We start from the raw sequence: 21,596 nt of genomic DNA, 5'->3' as shown, positions 1-21,596 counted from the left end.
AAACTCCAGGAGGTTCAAGAGTATAACTGGAGTGGAATGAAGATGCTGCTGGCTTGAGACACCTTTTTATAATGAAGGTTCTGGAGGGAACTAGCCAGAGGGAGAAACTGCTAGGGGAGAGAGTATTTCCAAAGTATGAAGTCCGGCATGGATTCTAGGGGTAGAGTGAACATAGAAGGGAAGATATTTCTGGGGAATTGTAAAGAAAAACTGGGGAAAATTAGAAGTTTAGCCTGGGGAGGCTCTGTTTAAAAAAATAGAAGGCTGAGCCTTCTGGAGTAATAAAGGGTCAGTTACACTATCAATTAGAATAAATACCATATGCTAAATCATATACTAATGTACTTTCTACTTGTTCCCCCAGGGATATTCAGAAAAAGGTGAAGAAGGAATAGTGGGCTTTCCAGGACAACGGGTAAATCACTTACTTTATAAATATAATTTTTTTAATTTAAATTTGGTGGTATGTGGGAATAAAAGCTGAAGTATTTCCACTGAGGCATTTTCTAGCTACCATGGCTTTACAATCCAAAAAATTGGAATTCAGAGACATTTTTAGGTCTGGGGGTCTTTCCACATTGGCCTGAACTCCATGTAAGTAAGGAATGTTTGTATGAAAATTAGTTCCTAAAATAACCAAAATTCTTAAAAAATAAACAACATCTTTCTTTCTAATAGTCTTTAAATTTCTATAATCAATTTCCCTCCCTTCTCTTTGTTCCACACAGTTCATGTACCCAAACTTCCATGTATCTTTCAGAATGTGGCAGTAGAACTGAGCTCATTGGCTTTTTGCTCCTTTTCTAGACCTCTACAGAAATCTGATCCATAAGTTTTTTTCAGTTAGTCTTAGGGACATCGTGTTTTAATTGAATGCATATGGCAGTTTGCTAAGGAATAATTCATATGAAGGGAAAAGGGGATCTAAAAATTATTTTATTCATACAGAAATTACAAGATTTCTTTCTCAGGAAAATATGGCATGCAAATGAATAGCTTTAGCTTTGAAAACAATGCCCAATATTTACTTTGGGGCTATATGTTTGTCCCCTCATTTGAATGCGCACATTATTTTCTGATATAAAGAACTGTTGCAGAATAATCCCCATAAACCATTGATTCCCACATCTCTGTTTTCATATGAGCTAGGACAATTGCAATGCACCCCATGGGGTTATACTGCTTTTTAAACTGGATTTCTCTCATATGGAGGAGATAGAAACAAAAGAATAAGATAAGTCATTGGAAGAAATGAATGAAAAGGTTAAACCAGATATATTAACTATAGAACAAACCAACAAAAAATTCTTGACTTGGGAAAATATATTTTGTCATATAGCCTCTTCTCTAAAAATGAAATAATTCCTAAGGTACATCCACTAGTCTAGAATTTAAAAATGTAGGATGTAAAAATAAGTTTCATCTCTCCCTCCAGGTATAATTGAGCTATTTTCACCAAAATGGAAGTCCACAGTCACCTGTGGTTCTCTGATACCTTCTTGCTGTGTCTCACACCCAATAGTTCATCACCATTCATTTCTCACCACGCAGAACTAGTTTTATACCAAACACATCATGTTTTAAAGTTACTATCTTTTTTAAGTTTAAAAGTCCCTTAAAAGTTTAAGTGTAATTTAAAGGAGAAGGGAAAGCATGTCCTATAATAGTGTCTCACTGTTATTCAGATGTTTTCTTTCCCAGTGGTGCATTTGAAACCATTACTAATGTTGGTTTTCTGTCAATTCAGGGTTGGCCAGGCCTTAATGGTGAACAAGGAGATCCAGGACAGAAAGTAAGTGTGGGATGCTAAAGTCAGTGTATTCTGTAAGTGAGATGTCTTCAGATTACCAAAAAACAACACACATAAATAATAAAAGCCACATCAAACTTTCATTAATGGTAAACATTTAAAACACTATTTGAGTATTCAATATCATTGCTGCTCCTCTCTCTTTGGTACCTTTCAGAATAACCTAGATCATTTCATCCTGCATTGTTTTCTTCCAAGAACCTAGCCAATTTAGGTCCTTCAACTGTTATCCCTTTTTTTTTTCATCTTTCAAATTCCTGAGCTCACCTTCAAGGCTCTATATCTTTCAGCCTTCAGTGGAGTTATTATATTTTAGTTATTATAAAACAATCCATGTTTCTCATTTCCTTCCACCTCATTCTTTCATTGTCAAACTGTTGTTTCTTTAGCATGTAAATTCCTTGGACCAATGTGATATTACAGCCCAATAATTTCTAAGGGGAGGTTAGATTAATGAAATTTCTTATTCTTATTTCTGATTTTTAATACTGTATACCATAATATCACCAAAGTAAAATGCACCATGCTATGTCTTTATATTTACCTCACATGGTTATAATTCTTCATTTAACATTTGCTTTTCTAATTTCTAATTTAAATGAGACAATCATATTTACGGTGTATTCTGTGTGGAGAGATTTTGGGGCTATTCTCTGAAGGAAAGCATTCTATAGAAAAGAGTATCATATATCTAGACCTCATGTAGAATTTTTAATGATATATAATACGTGAGACAGCATATTTATGAACTAGTATAAAAATGGATTCATTATACAAAGAATGTTTCAGTAACTCAGCCTTTCTTGGGGCTACTCGTGTAAGTGATAATGGCAATAGAGTATATCTCTAGAGAGAACGTTGATGTAAAAAAAAAGTCATCACTAGAACTATTAGAAATAATAATAATATATCCATGTGCATATTTCTCTAGTCTCTTTTGCACTAGCATTGTGCATTTATTAAACAGATAGAGGCTAAGAGTTCAGTCTATGACCATAGAACACAGCAATAAAAATTGTGCCACATATGAATTGAATCCATGACCTCATTAGAATGGTACTTAAATCAAGTATGTTAATCAGTCATAAACAACTCTGAAAGGCATTTCAGATTTCCCTTTACATTCGATTCTCAATTCTCCATGCTAATAGAAGGAAGCATAAACCCAGACAATTGAAATCCATATGTAATCTCCTTAACCTAATTCAGTAACGTCATCTTTTTCCATTCCTCCTCCCTGCCCTGACCTCTTTCTGACTAGGGAAATCTTTCATGGGAAACAAGGATATTGTCAAATCCAATAGTATGGTAGCACCGTGAGATGTAGTCTCCCTTCAGTGACCCATTACAGCTCCTTGAAGGAGCTTTATAGGTGCTAGGAAGAAAGTATAAGTCCCCTCCTGGAGACTATTCTGGCCATTGTCTTCCAAGATATTTAAATTATGAACCATGTCAATAAGCCATTGGCAGAACTAGAAATTAATGATAGAGCCCAAACCATCCCCACATCAGGACTCCTGTCATTATAAGGCATCTTTTGGGTCATTCTACCACACTTATCCTTCATTCAATATTGTAGCTTACAAAATATAGCTTGGACCTTGGACCATATTATGTCTTCATGCTTAAACCACTAGTTTTTACCATAAGCTGATTACATTTTATTATGACCCTTGGTTTCCAATTTATTGGTTCCTAAATGTAGGCATTGTGACAGCTGCTTCAAAAGCCCACAGAACACTTAATTAATTACTGCTACTGTTCTGAAAATAAGAGGATACTATCTCATATATATTCCGAAAATAAGAGGATACTGTCTTTTATATAAATACTATCATCACAGATAGTAACAATAACACAGAGACGGGAATAAAAGTCAATGTTCACCTTCCAGTGAATTTCTTAATCCATAGAGAAGGTTCCAGATTTAAAGGATTACAGAGTTGAAAAGAACCTCAGAGACTATTGAGTCCCTCCCATGACTGAACTAATATCTCCAACAAGTGTTCCTCCATACTTAGCTTGATGACCCGTAGTGTCAGCAGATTAATTGGCTGCATAGGCAATCTAATCTACTTTTAGACAATTATAATTATGAATAAGTTTTTCCCCTTTATATCAAGCCCAAAATTGTCTATTTGCCATTTATGTACATTATGCCCGGTCCTTCCCCTGCAGTCAAGCGGGACAATTTTCATCCCTCTTCTACCCAAGTGTTTCAAATACTTGAAAATATTGTGTCCCCAGAGAATTGTCTTCTGTAGGTTAAATATCTATCTCAACTTCCTTCAACTAATGATGATATGCTGTATTCTCCCGTACTGTCACCATGTTGGTCACAGTCCTCTGACAAGCTGGTCAGTGTCCTTTCAAAAAGGTGGTACACAAAACTGGACTTGATATTCCAGTTAAATTCTGTTCAGGACAGAACTTCATTCTGAATATCAGGCCTCTGTTAATATAGCTTCAGATGATATTAGCTTTCTGGCTTCCATGTCATACTTTTGATTCATATTGAATGTATAATTCAATAAAACTCCCTAGATCTTTGTCAAATAAGCTGCTATCTAGCTCCATTTTCTCTATCCTATATTTATGAAATTGATTCTTTAAACCCAAGTGCAAGGTATCATATTTATCTCTACTGAGTTTAATCCCTGATCTAACAAAAACTTCACTCTATCATCCAATGTATCCTTTCTCGATTTGTTTATTTTGCCAGTTTAATAAAGATGGCACATATTTCCTTTACCAAAACGTTGAACAGAACATAGCTAAGAGTGGTTCCCCAGGAACAGTACACTAAAGACATTCCTCCAGGTTGGCTTCAATGTATTTATCAATAATCTTTGGTTCTGGTCACATAAAAATTCCCTAACCTACCTAAATAAGTTTTCATCTAAGACACATTTCTCTGTTTTTGTCTTCAAAACTGTCTAACGACTTCCTGAAATTTAGGCATGAAGGGCCAATTATTCCATTCCCTTGACCAAGTAACCTGATTCTAATAACCTTATCTAAAAAGAAAAAGTAATTAGTTTTTCATAAGCCATGCTGAATCCATGCTGACTCTTAGTGATTAATTTCCCTTTCTAATGAGTGTAAACCAACCTTTTTAATATGTTAAAGATTTTTTTTTCCATGAATCAAAGTCAATTTTATTGGGCTACATCCAAAGGAATTCACCCTCATTTAAAAATTAGAACATCTTTTATTCATTTACAGTCCTGTGCCTTCTCACCTGAGCTTCATGGTTCTTCAAAAAAAACACTGATAGTGGCTTTATGAAAAATACGATCTAATGCCATGAATCCCTACTGAGTGAATTTGCCGTTTCTCTCAGGCAGATGCTCCAACCACATGGTATCACTGTTTCTTTTGGAATTTTATAAAGCCTGGCCCAGATGTTCATTTTGGACTAATTTAATGTAGCTCTCCACAGTTGGAACAGCTTGGGAAACAATAGATACTTTCTGTCAAGTGAGACTCTTCCAGTTGCTAAGAGGACGTGGTTTACTTGATAAGGGAGTGGGGGTGGGGGTGGGGGGCAGAGGAAATAGTTGGGGTCCATACAAATGACTCTATCATTCTGCTAAATAACATCATGATATATGACAGCCACTTCTATTATGTGCTGTCTTACTTGCCAAGTTCTGTTACCTCCTGCTGTCTGTTCAGCTGTGTTCACCAGTTTAATATTATAAAATGTAACCAGAAACCAGTTGCAGCTTCAGGGGATCCATTGTAAACAGCAATTTTAAAAAAATACATTTAGAAGGCATAAAAGAAAAGGAAAATTTACTCCCTGGAATAGATTTTGGCTTCTATCATTAATATACACATCATTCTCTTCCTATTAGTTTATGGAAGTTCTACAAGCAGTACCTTTTCCAGAAGGATATGATTAAACCTTTGAATTTAGCTCTTCTCTTAAAAAATTAAATTGGGGGGGGGGTGGATAAGCTGGGTAGTTCAGCGAATTGAGAGCCAGGCCTAGGGATGGGAGGTCCTAGGTTCAAATCTGGCCTCAGACACTTCCCAGCTGTGTGACCCTGGGCAAGTCACTTGACCCCCATTGCCTACGCTTACCAGTCTTCTGCCTTGGAGCCAATATGCAGTATTGACTCCAAGATGGAAGGTAAAGGTTTTTTTAAAAAATTAAATATAATTGATCAAGTTTCTAAGAAGCCCCAAATCTTCCTTTTTCTCTGATTTATCCAGATAATCATTTAAAATGGTAAAGTATTTGTGAATACTTGAACAAAAAAAACTCACAGAATCATGCAAGTCAAGGAGTTCAAATATCTGAGTCTACTTCAAGAAAATCTATTCATTTTCCAAGCCAAGAACATGCCTATCTGAAAAGCTACAAAGAATTTGGAAAGCCTCACATTAAAATGAAAAAATTTATTTCTTTTCATTGATTAAATGATAGAGTTGGCATATGTACCAGGCAAAGCAACAGAATTAGATATAGGACCATCAACCCCAAAATGGTACTGAATTCTTGTGCAAAATACTCAAAAATGCAGAAAATAATCCAGAATATAATGTTTGGAGACTGAATCTCTCAGCATTGAACATACCCAAATTAACAAGGCTCCCAAAACATTTAGTCACACTTATTGCACACATGGTAACATCAATGCATTTATGAGCTCTCCAGCCATATGAGATAATATTTCTGAAAAAGAACAGATTGTTCCTAAACCATAGGAGGAGATTGGTCAAATGGAGAAAAAAATCCCAAAAGAAATTTAAGGGGGAAAAATTTATCACACAGGAATAATTATAACATTGACATGTGAATTTTAAAAATTAACAACTTAAGGAATCAAATATTATTATCATTTCTCTTTGTCAAAAACATTTTTTAGCTAAAGTTGACTTTATTTCAAAATAAGCAAGGGCTATGGAAATGTTTTGATTGACATTTAACTACAGTTGTTCTGTGACAAATCTTCAGTGAGAGCTTAATATCCTTTGGGAGTGTTGGGCCCCCAAGTAAGGTTCTAATAGCTATTCCTTCATGTATTCTTCTGGTAAGCACAATTAGGTTAAACCCCAGCATGAAGTTCAACTGATGTCACATTTAGACATGGTTATTGAACCAAATGAGTTTCATATGCACATTAGAAGCCTCAAGAAAAAAAAAATCCTTAAAGCTGTTTATGAACATTAAGAGGTGGAGACTGGAGACTGATGGTTTTAGTTTGGGTTTCACATAAAAAATCATCCATCATATTAACTATCTTTTCAGTCTACAAGTTTGACAAGTACGTCATCTATACTTTTTTATTCATCATTGATAAAAATGTTGAACAGCATAGGACAGGTTCCTGGGGGTTTTCACTAGGTTCTTTCCATCCAAGTTGACAAGGAGTAATTAATATCTGTTACTTGGTCTGCTCATTCTACCAGTTCCAAATTTACTGTATCTATATCATCAGCCAGCTCATATTCTATCCTTTTGTCTACATGATGACAGGAAGCTTAGAGGAATGCTTTGTTGAAATCTAAGTATACTATAATCTACAGTATATATATATATATAGTATTCCCCTAATATACCAGTCCAGCTTCTCCATCAGAAAAGGAAATAACTTAGTCTGGCAGGACCTCGTTTTGTGATGTTACACTGGTTTTTAGTGATCACTGCATAAGAATTACTCTTTTAAAATATCTCCTAGTAATAATGAACTGGAGGAATTCCATGTGAAATAGAATGACTTCCAGGAATTGATGCAGAGTGAAAGGAACAGAACCAGGAGAACATTATATACAGAGACTGATGCACTGTGGTACAATCCAATGTAAAGGACTTCTCTACTAGCAGCAATGCAATGATCCAGAACAATTCTGAGGGACTTGTGAGAAAGAAGCTATCCACACCCAGAGAAAGAACTGTGGGAGTAGAAACACAGAAGAAAAACAACTGCTTGAACACATGGGTTNTATATATATATATATATATACGGTATTCCCCTAATATACCAGTCCAGCTTCTCCATCAGAAAAGGAAATAACTTAGTCTGGCAGGACCTCGTTTTGTGATGTTACACTGGTTTTTAGTGATCACTGCATAAGAATTACTCTTTTAAAATATCTCCTAGTAATAATGAACTGGAGGAATTCCATGTGAAATAGAATGACTTCCAGGAATTGATGCAGAGTGAAAGGAACAGAACCAGGAGAACATTATATACAGAGACTGATGCACTGTGGTACAATCCAATGTAAAGGACTTCTCTACTAGCAGCAATGCAATGATCCAGAACAATTCTGAGGGACTTGTGAGAAAGAAGCTATCCACACCCAGAGAAAGAACTGTGGGAGTAGAAACACAGAAGAAAAACAACTGCTTGAACACATGGGTTGATGAGGATATGATTGGGGATGTGGACTCTAAACAATCACCCTACTACAATCATCAATAATATGGAAATAAGTCTAGATCAATGATACATGTAAAACCCAGTGGAATTGTGCGTTAGCTATGGGATGGGGAGGGAAAGAACATGAATCATGTTCTTCCATGATAAATATGGACCATGGAGGAAAAAAAACACGGAAAAATATTCTAAATTAATTAAATAAAAATTTTCAATTCAAAAAAATTTAAAATTAAAAAAAAATATCTCCTAGTATCTGCCAAGCATAGAAGTCTAGCTTGATTATGTATAATTTGCAGTCTACATCTTCTTCCCTTTTTAAAAACTAGGACAGCATTTATTCTTCTAGAGTTCTACAGCACCTTTCCCATTACCCACAATCTTTCAAAGAATATTAAGTTCATAGGTGGAAGGGCTTACTTTGATTTTCTATGTATATTTAATTTAAATATGAATTGATTGAGCAAATAAATCTGAGATGATTTCAATAGGATTCTAACCAAAAATTCATTTTCACAGAACTATTTCTCCAGAAGCATCATGGTGTTGTTACTCTGGATTCTCTAGTCGGGGAATCTCAGCACTCCCTCTCCCCACTGGTTTCCACTGGTTTGAATATGGTTAGGACAAATCATATTTTAGTCAAGTTGAAAGTGAGATCTTAGGTAATTTAATTTTGCCCTAGGCAAAATAGATGTCTTGATAAACATATACAGACAGATAGATAAATAGATATGATTAATGTGAACCCAGATAATTTATTGCTTGTTTAATAAATCCCTAGAGGTTTGTATTTTTTATTTCTTGAGTTCCTACTATAATTGATCCTTTGGCAAGACAAATTAAATTCCCAGACAGAAAAAAAATTTCACATTTCTACCCAAGTATCTAACTATGTACCTAAAAAGAAAAACTTAATTTTTAAAAAGTAGTGCTTTTTTAAAGTATCTCTCTAAGGAATTAGAAATCCATATAAATACCTTGCCATAAATATTTGAAAAATATTTAAGGGAAAAATGCCTAAATGAATATTTATGATTTTCATGATTAGTGGTGTCGTTTTTTATTGTTTTTTGTTTTTTTTTTTGCCTTAGGGAATTTCAGGGCCTGCTGGATTTCCAGGAAGTGATGGCATTAAAGGACCATGGGTAATATCTTTATCAAGGAAATGTGTTTTATCTTTGATCAAATTATTTTTAATTCATTTTTCTTATGTGTGTGATTAGAATGAGTGGCTTTATAGCTTCATGACTAGAAAGTTGGCCTTGACACAAGAAAGACTTTATTCAAGTGGTACTTCTGAAACTATGTGACCTTGAGCAAATCATTTAACTTAATACCCTACTTCAGCTGTAATTGAGAAACATTAAAAATAAAAATACACAAAATGGATAATATTACATTTTTGAAGTAAATCAATATGTGGTGCCCCTCCTCCCTTTCTACTTGAGTTTGACAAAACTACTCTAGGCAACTCTCTAAGAACATTAGTTACAAAAATGGTGCCAAGCCTGCATTGGTAAAGAGTTTCCTAATCTATGAGTTTCCTATATTGATGAAATCATAGACCCAGTTCCTATCCATTAACTCTGTGATAAAATATGGTTTTGTTGTTCAGGAGGGTCCAACTCTTCAAGACCTCATTTAAGGTTTTATTGGCAAAGATACTGGAGTGGTTTGCCATTTCCTCCTCCAGCTCATTTTACAGATGAAGAATGGAAGCAAATAGGGTTAAGTGATTTGACAAGGGTCGTATAGCTAGTAAGTGGCTGAGGGCAGATTTGAACCCAAGGATATAGATCTTCCTGATCCCAAACCCAGCACTCTATCCCCTCTATCGTCTATCTGCTCCTCATGACTAGAATATGGTCCCATCAATAATATTCTGCAAAAGTCTTACTTTAACAGTCATCATGCTATGCTTTCCTAAAAAGTTGTGAAACTGGAAAAAAATAATTCCACTGGGTATGACCAAGCTGGATAGACTTGTTTTGGAAAGAGTATAGTCCTAGCGACAGATTGTCTCTGCTGCTTAAGGACCAATCTAGCAAAATATGATCCTAGTAATATATGTTAACTGAGAAACAGGTAGGCTAAAGTGATTAAATTAAATGCTGATAGGAACATGGAGAAAAAACAGCTATGATTTTTTTTTTAGAAAAAAAGATGGAAATATACATTAAGAGTTAGAAAGCTATTTAAATTTATTGACTTAGAGATCCCATTACTAAGGTTACCCTAAGGGCATTATTGTGTATTTATGAAAATATTCATAGTAGCCTTTTTTGTTATGTAAAATAACTACAAATGACACAAATGCAATGAATAGGAGAATTAACTGAATAGATTATGATATTTGAATGTAATGGATTATATTTTATCACTAGAAATGAATAATATTGGAAATATAAAGAAAAGAAGAGAAATATATAAAGAAAAGAGAAAAAACATAATACGTAACATGATTATATTAAAAAAATAAGAGCCACAAAATCAAGAGAAAAAAGTAACCAAGTAAAACAAATCCAAAGGAAAATCAAAAGCAGAGGATGTTTATATTAGCATATATAATATAGTTACTTACATATTTTTAAGCAAATTCTAAATAATGTGGTATCTGTGGTCATATACCATGTTCCTATCCTAATTTTTTAAGTGTTTGGTTAGTTATATGTTTTTTGTTGGTGGTAGTGGTTACTAAGTATATAATTAAAAAATAGATTTAATAAAAAGTACCTGAGGTAAAAGATAAATGAATAAACCTTCAAAAAATCTAAAAATGAAAAAAGAGGAAATCTTCCTCTATTTAAATAGCACTTAAATCCAGCTTTGTTCTTTGAAAGTATGCTTCCAAATATTTCAAAAATCTTTTTTCTAAATAAAGAATTCTCTCATCTTCCATACTTAGGGAGATATAGGTGACCGAGGTCCCCCTGGACCACCTACATATTCACGCCACCCCTCCATAATGAAAGGTATGTATGTCATCTCTGCTAGTTTTATTATTTATAAAAGGGGGCATGAGGGGCAAGCCTGGGAAAAAGAAAGTCTTGTTAAACATTTTCATAAATAAACTTCCAATGGACTAAATTTTTTTAGTATTTTTTTTTACCTTAGGAAAATGGTATATTCACCTCCTATATCTTTCCAAAGTGATAAAAAGAATTGACTCTTCAAACTCCTCTGCAATCTGACTTTCACTCCCATCTCATAGCTGAAACTGCTTTTTCAGAGGTTATCAATTATTTCTTTTCTTTTCTTTTCCTTTTTTGTTGTTTAAACCCTTAACTTCTGTGTATTGGTTCCTAGGTGGAAGAGTGGTAAGGGTGGGCAATGGGGGTCAAGTGACTTGCCCAGGGTCACACAGCTGGGAAGTGTCTGAGGCCAGATTTGAACCTAGGACCTCCCATCTCTAGGCCTGACTCTCAATACACTGAGCTACCCAGCTGCCCCTCAATTATTTCTTAATTGCTAAATCCAATTAGCTTTCTTAGTCTTCATTTTCCTTGTTCTCTCTGCAGTGTTTGGCGCTAATCTGCACCACCTTCCTCTTAAATATACTTTTTCTCTCATGATCTCTGTGACACTACTGTCTCTTACTAGTCTGTATCAGGATCATTCTCTTCCTCCCTAAGTGTGGGTCTTCCCCATAGCTCCATCCTAAACTTTCTCTTTTCTTCCTATACCTTTCTATTCTCGCTATACCTCCAAATTATGGTCTCATTTTAACCTTTTTGATGGACATCTCCATCGTATTTCTTTGTAGATATCACTCAAAAATAGAACTCATCTCTTTTCTAAAATTCCCCATTTTTGTTGAGTCTAGTTACTCATGTTCACAACTCTGGAGTCAACCTTTTCTCTCTCCCTCACTTTCATATCCAATTAATTATTTAATCTCATTGATTCTATCTTCAGAGCATCTCTTCCATCTGTTCCCTTCTCTTAACTCACACTTTTGCCCTCATTCAGATTCTAATCACTTCTCACTTGATCTATTACAATAGTTTCTTAATTAATCACTCAACCTACAGTCTATCCCTCTACCAATCCATCCTCCAAACAACTTTCCCCAGATACACATCACCAACTGCCTTTTGAACCTCTTGATCTAGATATCTCATAATTATTGCAAATTCCACATCTCCAAAAATGGATACTCATGATTTTCCCATAAGCCCACTCCTCTATCTAACTCCGTCCTCTATTGTTATACCTAACCTCACAACCTTGATATGATACCAGCTTTTCTCTCATACTGCTCATATTGAATCTGTACAAATTTTTTTCTTTTCTACTTTCACATTTCTCATATATGACCCCTTTGTCCCACTCACACAGCCCACCCCTGAATACAAGCTTTCACCGCTTCTCACCTAGACGAACTTAAGTTTCCTAATTGACATCTTTGCCTCAACGATCTCATTCACTCAACAGTTGATTTTTCTAAATCACAAGTCTGATCCCCAGGATTAAGATCTTGGATCACATTCCACCTCCATTCAATAAATTCCAGCTGCTCCCTATTACCTTCAAGGTCAAATGTAAAATATTTTAATTTAAATTCATTTATTTCATTTTATTTCACTTATTTATGTAATATTTATATTTGTATTTATTATTTATATAATTCAATAAATTTAAAATCATTTAAAATCCTTTACTTTTGACCTCTTCCTACCTTTCCTTTCTTCTTACACTTTCCTCCACATGTATAGTTCAACTCTTCATGATTCCATGGGTAAACTATCCAGGGGTTTTCTTGGCACAGATATTGGAGTGGCTTGCCATTTCCTTCTCCAGTTTTATATAGGCAGGGCTTAAGTGACTTGCCCAAAGTCACATAGCTAGTAAGTATCTGAGGTCAGATTTGAACTCTGGTCTTTCTCTGTGCTCTATCCACTTAACTGGGCAGCTGCAGTAGCCTAATTACTGTTCCTCATACATGACACTCCATCTCCCAGAGCTGTTGCCTTTGTGTCTACCTCCTTTGTCAGAAATGCTTTCCCTCATCACCTCTTAATTTCCCTTATTTCCTCCAAGACTCAGTTCAAATTTTACCATCTTCAGGAAAATTTTCTTGGCTGTTCTTTCTCCCCCAATTCTACCCCTCACCATTGCCAGGGCTTTCCTTTTGAGTTTATCATCTCCCATGTACTCTTTATATGCATATACATAGTTATTTATATAAAGGCTTCTCCCTTAAAATGTTAACTCCTTTGAGGGCAAGAGCTGGTTTTGCTTTTCATAGCATCACAATTATTTAGTGCTATGCCTGACACATAGTAAACACTTAAATACTTGATGACTGACAGTCAACTGCACACTAATTTCCAAAAATTTCTCAGAATTGCATCAGATTTTTTTTAAAAAATCACATTATAGAATAATATGGAAGTGGATTTTGAGTGATAATACATGGGGAGGGAAGAGGGGAGGGATACAATAAGAATCATGTACCCATAGGAAAAAAATTTTTAAATAAAATAAATAAATAATGGAATAAAATCACATTGTATTAAGCTTGTGATAAGCTTCCAGATCCTTTTCTCATGAAATAATGACAACCTTAAAACTATCTTTGAAGTCAAAGGACCAAGTTCAGGGTCCAGATCTTCCACCACCTACACGATTATATCTTAACCCTGCTATAAAGTGATGTTGAACGAGGTGGTCCTTAAAGCACCTTGCAGCTCTAAATCAGTAGTCCTTTCCTTCTGTGATCCCTCTCTGTAGGTCTTGTGCAGTTTGGTCTTTTGAATCTAAACACAGATTATGTTCTTTGTTTTAAATTTCATCTCAATCGTTTCATCCCTGAATTTTTGCTATTGAAATCATTTTGAATCTGGATGATGTAGTCTATAGGATTAATTTTCCCTCTTTTTTGTGAATTTCATAATCACCCCTTTATACTTAAACAAATCATTGATGAAAATATATGATGGAGCTCAGGACAGAACCTCATAGCATTACTTATGGAATTGTTGACATTAACTAGATAATAAGATATAGATATATAACTTGATGGAACCTTAGAGACAATCTGGTTTACTTGCCTCATTTTACAGATTAGGAAACTGATGCGACACCATTCACTAATCAATACTCTTTGGTTATAGATTTTACTTAATTTCTTGTATTTGTTATTAACAGAATATTTACCCCATTTTACTGTCTTATTTTAGTTTTTTATGTAATCATTAACATTTTAAAATAAAATATTATATTGATGCATTTTTAAAAAATACTCTTTGGTTATAATTGTAGAAAATGATAAGTAAAGGTAATGGGGACACCAGGGATATTATAATAAAACATAATCCAACTTGTATTTCACCTCTCCATGAGGCTATCATGGAAGATATTACCAGATATGGTATGGAAATCAAAATACGCTAAATATACCTCATTCCCTTGATCTATAAAACTTATATTATGAAAAGAAAATCAAGTTACTGTCACTTGACCTTTTCCTGTTTAAAAAAATTGCTTTTAATTTTCACTTACCTTGAAGGCCTTCGGAATGTATTTTTTTCATATTTTCATTAATGACCTTTTGCATATTTCCTAAAACAGTCTGTTATTCTTAATTTTATAACAATAAAATATAAACAATACCCATTTTTTACCACAATACATTGCTTGAATCTTCATCAGATTGAAGACTATTGGGGGATAGGGTAGAAAAGAAAGCTTTTTTTTTTTTTCTGAGAGGATGATGTAATTAAAACAACATCCAGATCTTTTTCATTTTGACTCTGATATTTACCACCTTGTGATCTTGGATAAGTCTCCGAGATTCAATTTTCTGACCTATAAAGAAAGATGAGTCAAATATCTTTCAAATTTCTTCCCAAAACAAACAAAAACTTCACACAGTAAGAAACTTGTGGTTTGAAATTTGACCACTAGATGGTAGTCCTCTGTCATCAATAAAGAAAAATGTCCATTTCGGTCCTTTTTTTTTCCTTGAGGCTTGACAGAAATGAAAGAGAGCAGAATCTCAGTAGAATCATTTGCCTCCATAAAGATGGAAGTGGGTGTCTCCGTGGCTGCAGAGTTTGAAGGGACCTCAGGACTCCCCTTCTCCAGCCCTGCCCACGGAATGCACTCAATGTAGAACACCATCGTGGAGCTCAGCCTCCCTTTGGGGTCATTGTGTCCACAGAGAAGTTTATTTTGCTGCTGTGGGGCTCCTCGGAACTTCTGTCAGCTGCTCCTACTTCTTCCTTTCCAGGGTCAAAGAGAACAAATTTGATCTCTTTCCTCCATGGCAGCTGGAAGAGTATATTGTGAACTAAAATATCCAGAAGTGCTCCCAGAAAATCTCCTGCGTGCCTTAGGGCTCGCTTGCAGGAATCACTGAGAAAAGAAAGGTGTCAACTCGATGGCAAAACTTAAATGGGGAAACATAAATGTGGATACATGATTATACATGTTGTATACATATTCTCTAAGTATGTCTATGTATGTACGTGTATTCTATACATTGATCATTACATGTGTTGTGTGCTCATATATTACATACATATTGTATGCACATTTTATACATGCACATTATGTGTATATATTATATATGTATGTACATGTATTGCTCACATTCATTTTCTATACCTATATGCATATATTATGTATGTATTGTGTGCATCCATGTTATATACACAGATAAACATATATTGCATGCATGCATATACATATATTATATACACACCCATTTATACATACATTGTATGTGTCTGTTATATGTACATATAATAGGACTATATTATATACACAATGCATGTGTCTGTGTGCACGTGTTCATGTATGTTGTGTACATGTGTGTTTCTATGCACCTGCATGTGTTATATAGACTTGTTGTGTACATGTGTTACATGCATGTTTATGTATGTAAGTTGTGTGTTATATGTGTTTTGTGTGCATATTATACACATGGATATTATATTCTATTGATGTATTTTATATATTAAATACATGCAGATTTTATCTACACATATTATGTGTGTATATTATAATTTTGTGTTATGCATGTATGTGTATAATTATGTATTCTGCATATGTATACACATGTGTATACAGAGTGTATTGTTGTACACATGTATTATGTGCATGTGTGTTGTGTTGTGTGTGCATGCATGTTGTGTGCATATAATAGATGCATGCATGTTATATAAGTACATTTATAAAATAATATAATTTTATATTTCTAAAAATATTTCACTTGTGTATATAATATTTGTGCATTGTATATATACATATTACATGGTGTGCGTTGTTATAGGTATGTGTGTACACTGTATGCCTATATGTTGTGTGCATGCATGTAGTGTACATGCTTATTGTGTGTACACATGTATTGTGTACATTCATGTTATGTGCCTGTTATACATGTGTGCATATTGGCATGCACACAAAATCTACTATCCATTATCTAAATGACTCCATAGCACTTTACCCCTACTTGGGACTTGTGTTATGCAACAGCATCTCTTGCTCCTAAAACGGTTCTGGCAACTTAAAGTCATTAAAAAAAAACATTAAAAACAGGTATATTTTTCAATAATTAGCAGTAACGGAAACAATTTCTCTGATGTGATTTCTACAATTACGGCACGTACTTAGTAACTAGAATAACTTGTTCCTGTTCTCTGGGATGTTTTAGGTGTAAAAGGGGAGCCGGGAACCCCAGGGGCTCGCGGCCCTGACGGAAGTCCAGGAGAACCAGGAGAGCCTGGCCAGCCAGGCACATCAGGATTAGATGGAGGTAACGGACATTCATGTTATTAGCATTATTAGCATCCTAAAAATCCAGTTCTGAAGGATTGTATATAACTATTTTAAAACATTTTCAAATAAGAAGTCGGAATTCTCAGGACACTTGTTTTATTTTTTGTTTGTTTTGGATTTGTTTTATAAGCTACTGAAAAACTATCAAGGCATACAGACCCATAGATTCATAAATCTAAAACTAATTCTTTGTGATAGAAATATGTAATGAAAATAATACCAGTTTTGGAGTCAGAAAACTTAGGTGTAGATTCTGGCTCTATATGAATGTCATAAATTAGTGGGTGAATGAATAATAAAATTCTAGCACTGAATTTAGACCTGTAGAACCAATATCTCATATTCCTTCTTTGGAATATAATTTTTTTTGAGACTGGGTCTCTATGTCTCCCCCTAGACTGAAAGTGTAGTAGCCATGCACAAGCCCAATTGCAAGCTTTAATCCTTCAATTCAAAAACTTTTCTGACCTCAGGTTAGTTTGTCCCTCCCCAGGAAACTCAGTGGTTCTCTGTTCCTAAAAGCTTATTGTATTAGTGCCAAACTTAAGCACAGATTAAAGACTAGAGAAAATAAAGATTTTTTTTGTGGTCCAAGTTCAAAGACCCCACTAAAATCTACATACTCCAAACTCAAATCTCCCAGCCTCAGTCTCCCTCAATAGATGATTCCAGTTGTGTGCCATATTGTGACCTTCCTTAGAGCATAATTTTAAATACAAATATTAATGTTGAGAAAACAGCTCTAAAGATCTGATTTTATCTGTTTTGTTTAATGGAATTCAGATGAACGAAGAGGCCTTCCAGGTGAAATGGGAGCCAAAGGTTTTAGAGGCGAGCCAGGTTTCCCCGCTCTGTACCCAGGACCTCCAGGTAGAGATGGAATACCAGGACCTCAAGGACCACCAGGACCTCCTGGCCTACCAGGACCAGATGGTGAGTGGAAACTAATGAAAAGTAAATATATGATTGTAGGAAAAAATAATTTCATTATCATGATTTTTACTAAATAGTTTCCCCACTCCAGTTGGTATTTTAAAATATATACTCATTAAAGCATCATTGCAAATTTTTCTATATCTGTTCTTTCCCTCTTTCTATCCATATCCCCAACATCTAAAACCTTTATCATTTCTACATAACTTATGGGTTACTACCCAGACTGAGATTTCATTTGCTTCATCTCTTTGCTGAGTGTTTCAGAAAATATCTTTCATGTTTCAGAACTATCCCAGAAGCCATATTTATGGCTGTAAAGTCTATAGCTAGGGAAAAATAAGTTTCTGTAAAAGCTAAGTTTACTAAGTAAATGGTGCCAGTTAAGTCCATTATTTGTTGGCATTGGAACACAGTAAATTGAAATAAGAAAAAAGAAGGTGGAACATAAAATTATGTCTTTTAAAAGCTCATAATTGAAAGTTAACTCTGTCTTTATTTCAGAACCTCAATTTAAGTGTGATAAGGGCATAAAGCATTCCATCTTGCCTTCATTTAGGATTTGCTAACATAACTGGTTTGCAAACAGAAATTAAATTACTTGTGTTCCCTATTGGATGCTGATGAGGGAATTTGTAAAGCAGATGGAATGCTATCAGATGACTTTCATCAAATAAAGTAAAAAGAGCATTCAACATAAGTTTTCATCCCAACAGACATTTTCCCCCAGTGAGACATTTATTTCTCAAAAATATTTTTAAGCAATCATGTTGTACAAAGAACAGTCAACCCTAATGGGCTCTTTAATATTTCTGGCTCTTACAAGAACTTAAATAACCCTTTAAACAGAATGGCTCTGCTTATCATAGATTTGGTTCTCTCAGACTCCAGTATCTTCTGGAATAAAATTATTGGGCTTGGGTCTTGATGAATAAAGCCTTAGTTTTTGCCATTTTGCAACTCTACCACAATCATGATCAGGGAAGCCAGTTTTCTTTTAGTGTAGAAAATTTTATTTACTTCTAGGTCTGAGTCACTTTTTTCTAAGTCGATGATAAGGAGTAAACCACAGATCAATTCCATTCTGCTAAAGATTAAGCTAAAATGCTGCTTCGGTTGCTGCTCTTGGTCACTTTTACAAACATCTTTGAGAAAAGCCAAGAGATCCAACATTATTTTGCAATACTTGGCTTAGAAAGATTAATGAAGCTGATAAGAGAAAAACCAATTGTAAGTGTCCTGTATATACTTAAGTAGATTTGCAAGATAACTTAAAACAAGGAACTCTTTGGAAGTCTGGAGAAGCCTCTGGACTCTTCCAAATAATCTTTTGAAACGAAGAAAATAAAATGTATAAGATGACAAAGGAAACTAAAAGCTAGTGAAAATAAAGATATAATTTTTTGCTATCCAAGTTCATAGACCCCCACTAAAATCTATATAAAATTGCTTTGATGAGTTCCAGACTAAGAACTCTTAGCTTAAACTGATCCATATAGTAGCAATGTCATTTTTATAAAGTCGCTTGCTCAGGAACATCTGAAGGACTAGTGCCTTATATTTCACACTCTGCTCCCAAACTAAAAAATCTCGCAATCACAAAATTATAGGGAGAGACATTTGTTTTGGCATCATTGGCATTTCCTCTCCTCCTTATTTCCTCAAATCTTAAATATACTTACTCGCCTATTATCATTCAGGTAGAAAGGTGCACATACGAGATTTTTTCCTCCTTAAATATTTTCCTCTGGGAGCATTTACCTTTTAATACAAACTCAAAAGTGTAACTGAAACTTGATGGGATATAAACCATGGACGGAATATGGCGATAAAAAGAATTAGGTAAAAGGGACAGTGGATCAGTACCATATTTGAAGATATAATTTTCCTGGGTGGAAATCCATAGACCAGAATAGAGAAGTGTCATACAAAACATTTAGGTGAGGACCAAAGAAAGAAAAAACAGATACTGTGGTGGGAATATATTGTAGAATACCCAGCCAAAATGAGGAATTGGGTGAATTCAAGAAGCAAATCACAAGACTGGCACTGAAGAAAGATATAATAGCGATAAAGAACTCCAAATATCTAGACATTTGTTCAACACTGCTTGCTCTCACTGTCTCTCCCCTAAAGGCAAAGCAGCCATGTAATTTTATCCTTCAGAATGGGAGTGGGGGGAATTGTGGCAAGAGGAAATATATTCCCAATTGATCAATGAGCAGAAACCAGATGCCAAAGTAGATATAACTGGAATGTTATGTAATCGTGTGCCATCTTAGAGTTCATAATCAATAAGGAATGGTAGATATTCACTGATGCCTACCCCAGACTTTCTGGCCAGGTAGAGAATATTCCAAAAAGTCCAAAGAAAGGATAGTAAGAACTCTTCAGGAGTAAACTCAAATTGCATAAGAGACACCCAAGAGCCAAGTTCTAATAAAGACATTGATTCCAAAGCTGAAGAGAGAAAGTTATCAAACAAATCCAAGCTTAACAAGATGGAAGTACAGAAAAGAGGAAGCAAGGCAAGATAACTAAAGATAAATGAAAAGAGGCATATGGTCCTCTAGGAATAATGCTGGGAATGCTAAAGCATTAGTGAGGCTTATGATGACTGTCAAGAACAATTTTTTTAAATATTGATTTTTATCAATGTTGGTGAAAAGAAGCTCAAAGAAAGTATAGGATCACTGTTCAAAGGTAGATGAAATTATGAAAATAGTAGTTGGGAGAGAAGGCAAAACTCTTCATCTCTTATCTTTTTTCTCATCTGTTAAAGAAGCTGATTCTTTAAGTTGGAAAGTATACATCAAAAATTATTCACAGAAAATTAAAATCTAAGATAAAGGCATTCAAGTCACAGGGTTTTGGTGAACTATATGCCAGGGTACTGAAAAAAAAACTTAGGAAGGAGACTATTATTGGTTATTTTTTCATTTGATTTAATTTTTTAAATGCTATTCATACATTTATTAACAATTATCCATGTGCAAGACACAAGAGATGCAAAGAAAAAAATGAAATATTCCCCGTTTTTGAGGAGAATGCATTCTATTGGTGGGGCACAACATATAAAAAGATAAGTAAATCAAAGATAATTTGAAGAGGGAGAGAGCATTTTCAACTTGATGAGCAGGAGTTTGGGGTGACATGTCAGAGAATCCTTCAACAGAAGAAATAAACTCTTGTCTGAACTCCGAAAGAAGATGAAGATACTGATAGGGAGATTAAGTAGTTTAAGTGCACTTAGGCATGAAGGATAGTTTTTTGCAAATGCATGGGAGATAGAATGTCAAGTTTGAGGAATAACCTGTAATCTATTTTGGCTGGAGAAAGTAGAGTATAAGGTAGGGGATAATGTGAGATAAGACTGGAAAATCAGGTTGGAGCCAGGTCTCAGAGGACTTTAAATGACAGGCTGAGGAGTTTATTTTATCTTGGAGGCAACTGAGAGCTACTGAAGGCTTTTGAACAAAGTAGGCATGTGGTCTGAGCTATGCCTTAAGAAAGTTACTCTGGCTGCTGTTTAGAGGGTAGATTGGTATGTGAGGGACTGAAACCAAGAACTATTACAATAGCCCAGAAGAGAAGGCATATGTTCTTAAACTAGGATGATGGCCTTGTGAGTGGAAGGATGGAGACAGATAAGAGAGCTCTTATGGAGACAGAAT

General features: G+C 34.8%; 1 protein-coding gene across 1 annotated transcript in view; it reads left to right on the top strand.

Annotated features, from left to right (window-relative positions):
- COL4A2 (collagen type IV alpha 2 chain) overlaps nucleotides 1-21,596 on the top strand; it is a 273,590-nt gene that overhangs the window by 182,806 nt on the left and 69,188 nt on the right. The window contains exons 15-20 of the mRNA XM_044670533.1: nucleotides 365-415; nucleotides 1,748-1,792; nucleotides 9,297-9,350; nucleotides 11,111-11,177; nucleotides 16,865-16,966; nucleotides 17,773-17,922. Of these exons, the coding sequence (XP_044526468.1) occupies nucleotides 365-415; nucleotides 1,748-1,792; nucleotides 9,297-9,350; nucleotides 11,111-11,177; nucleotides 16,865-16,966; nucleotides 17,773-17,922 (469 nt within the window). The remainder of the gene's footprint in view (nucleotides 1-364; nucleotides 416-1,747; nucleotides 1,793-9,296; nucleotides 9,351-11,110; nucleotides 11,178-16,864; nucleotides 16,967-17,772; nucleotides 17,923-21,596) is intronic.

This window comes from Gracilinanus agilis, chromosome 3 (assembly GCF_016433145.1).
Source record: "Gracilinanus agilis isolate LMUSP501 chromosome 3, AgileGrace, whole genome shotgun sequence".
Classification (NCBI taxonomy): Eukaryota; Metazoa; Chordata; class Mammalia; order Didelphimorphia; family Didelphidae; genus Gracilinanus; species Gracilinanus agilis.
The sequence above is the reverse complement of the archived record's forward strand: the minus strand, read 5'-3'. Positions and strand labels throughout refer to the sequence as shown.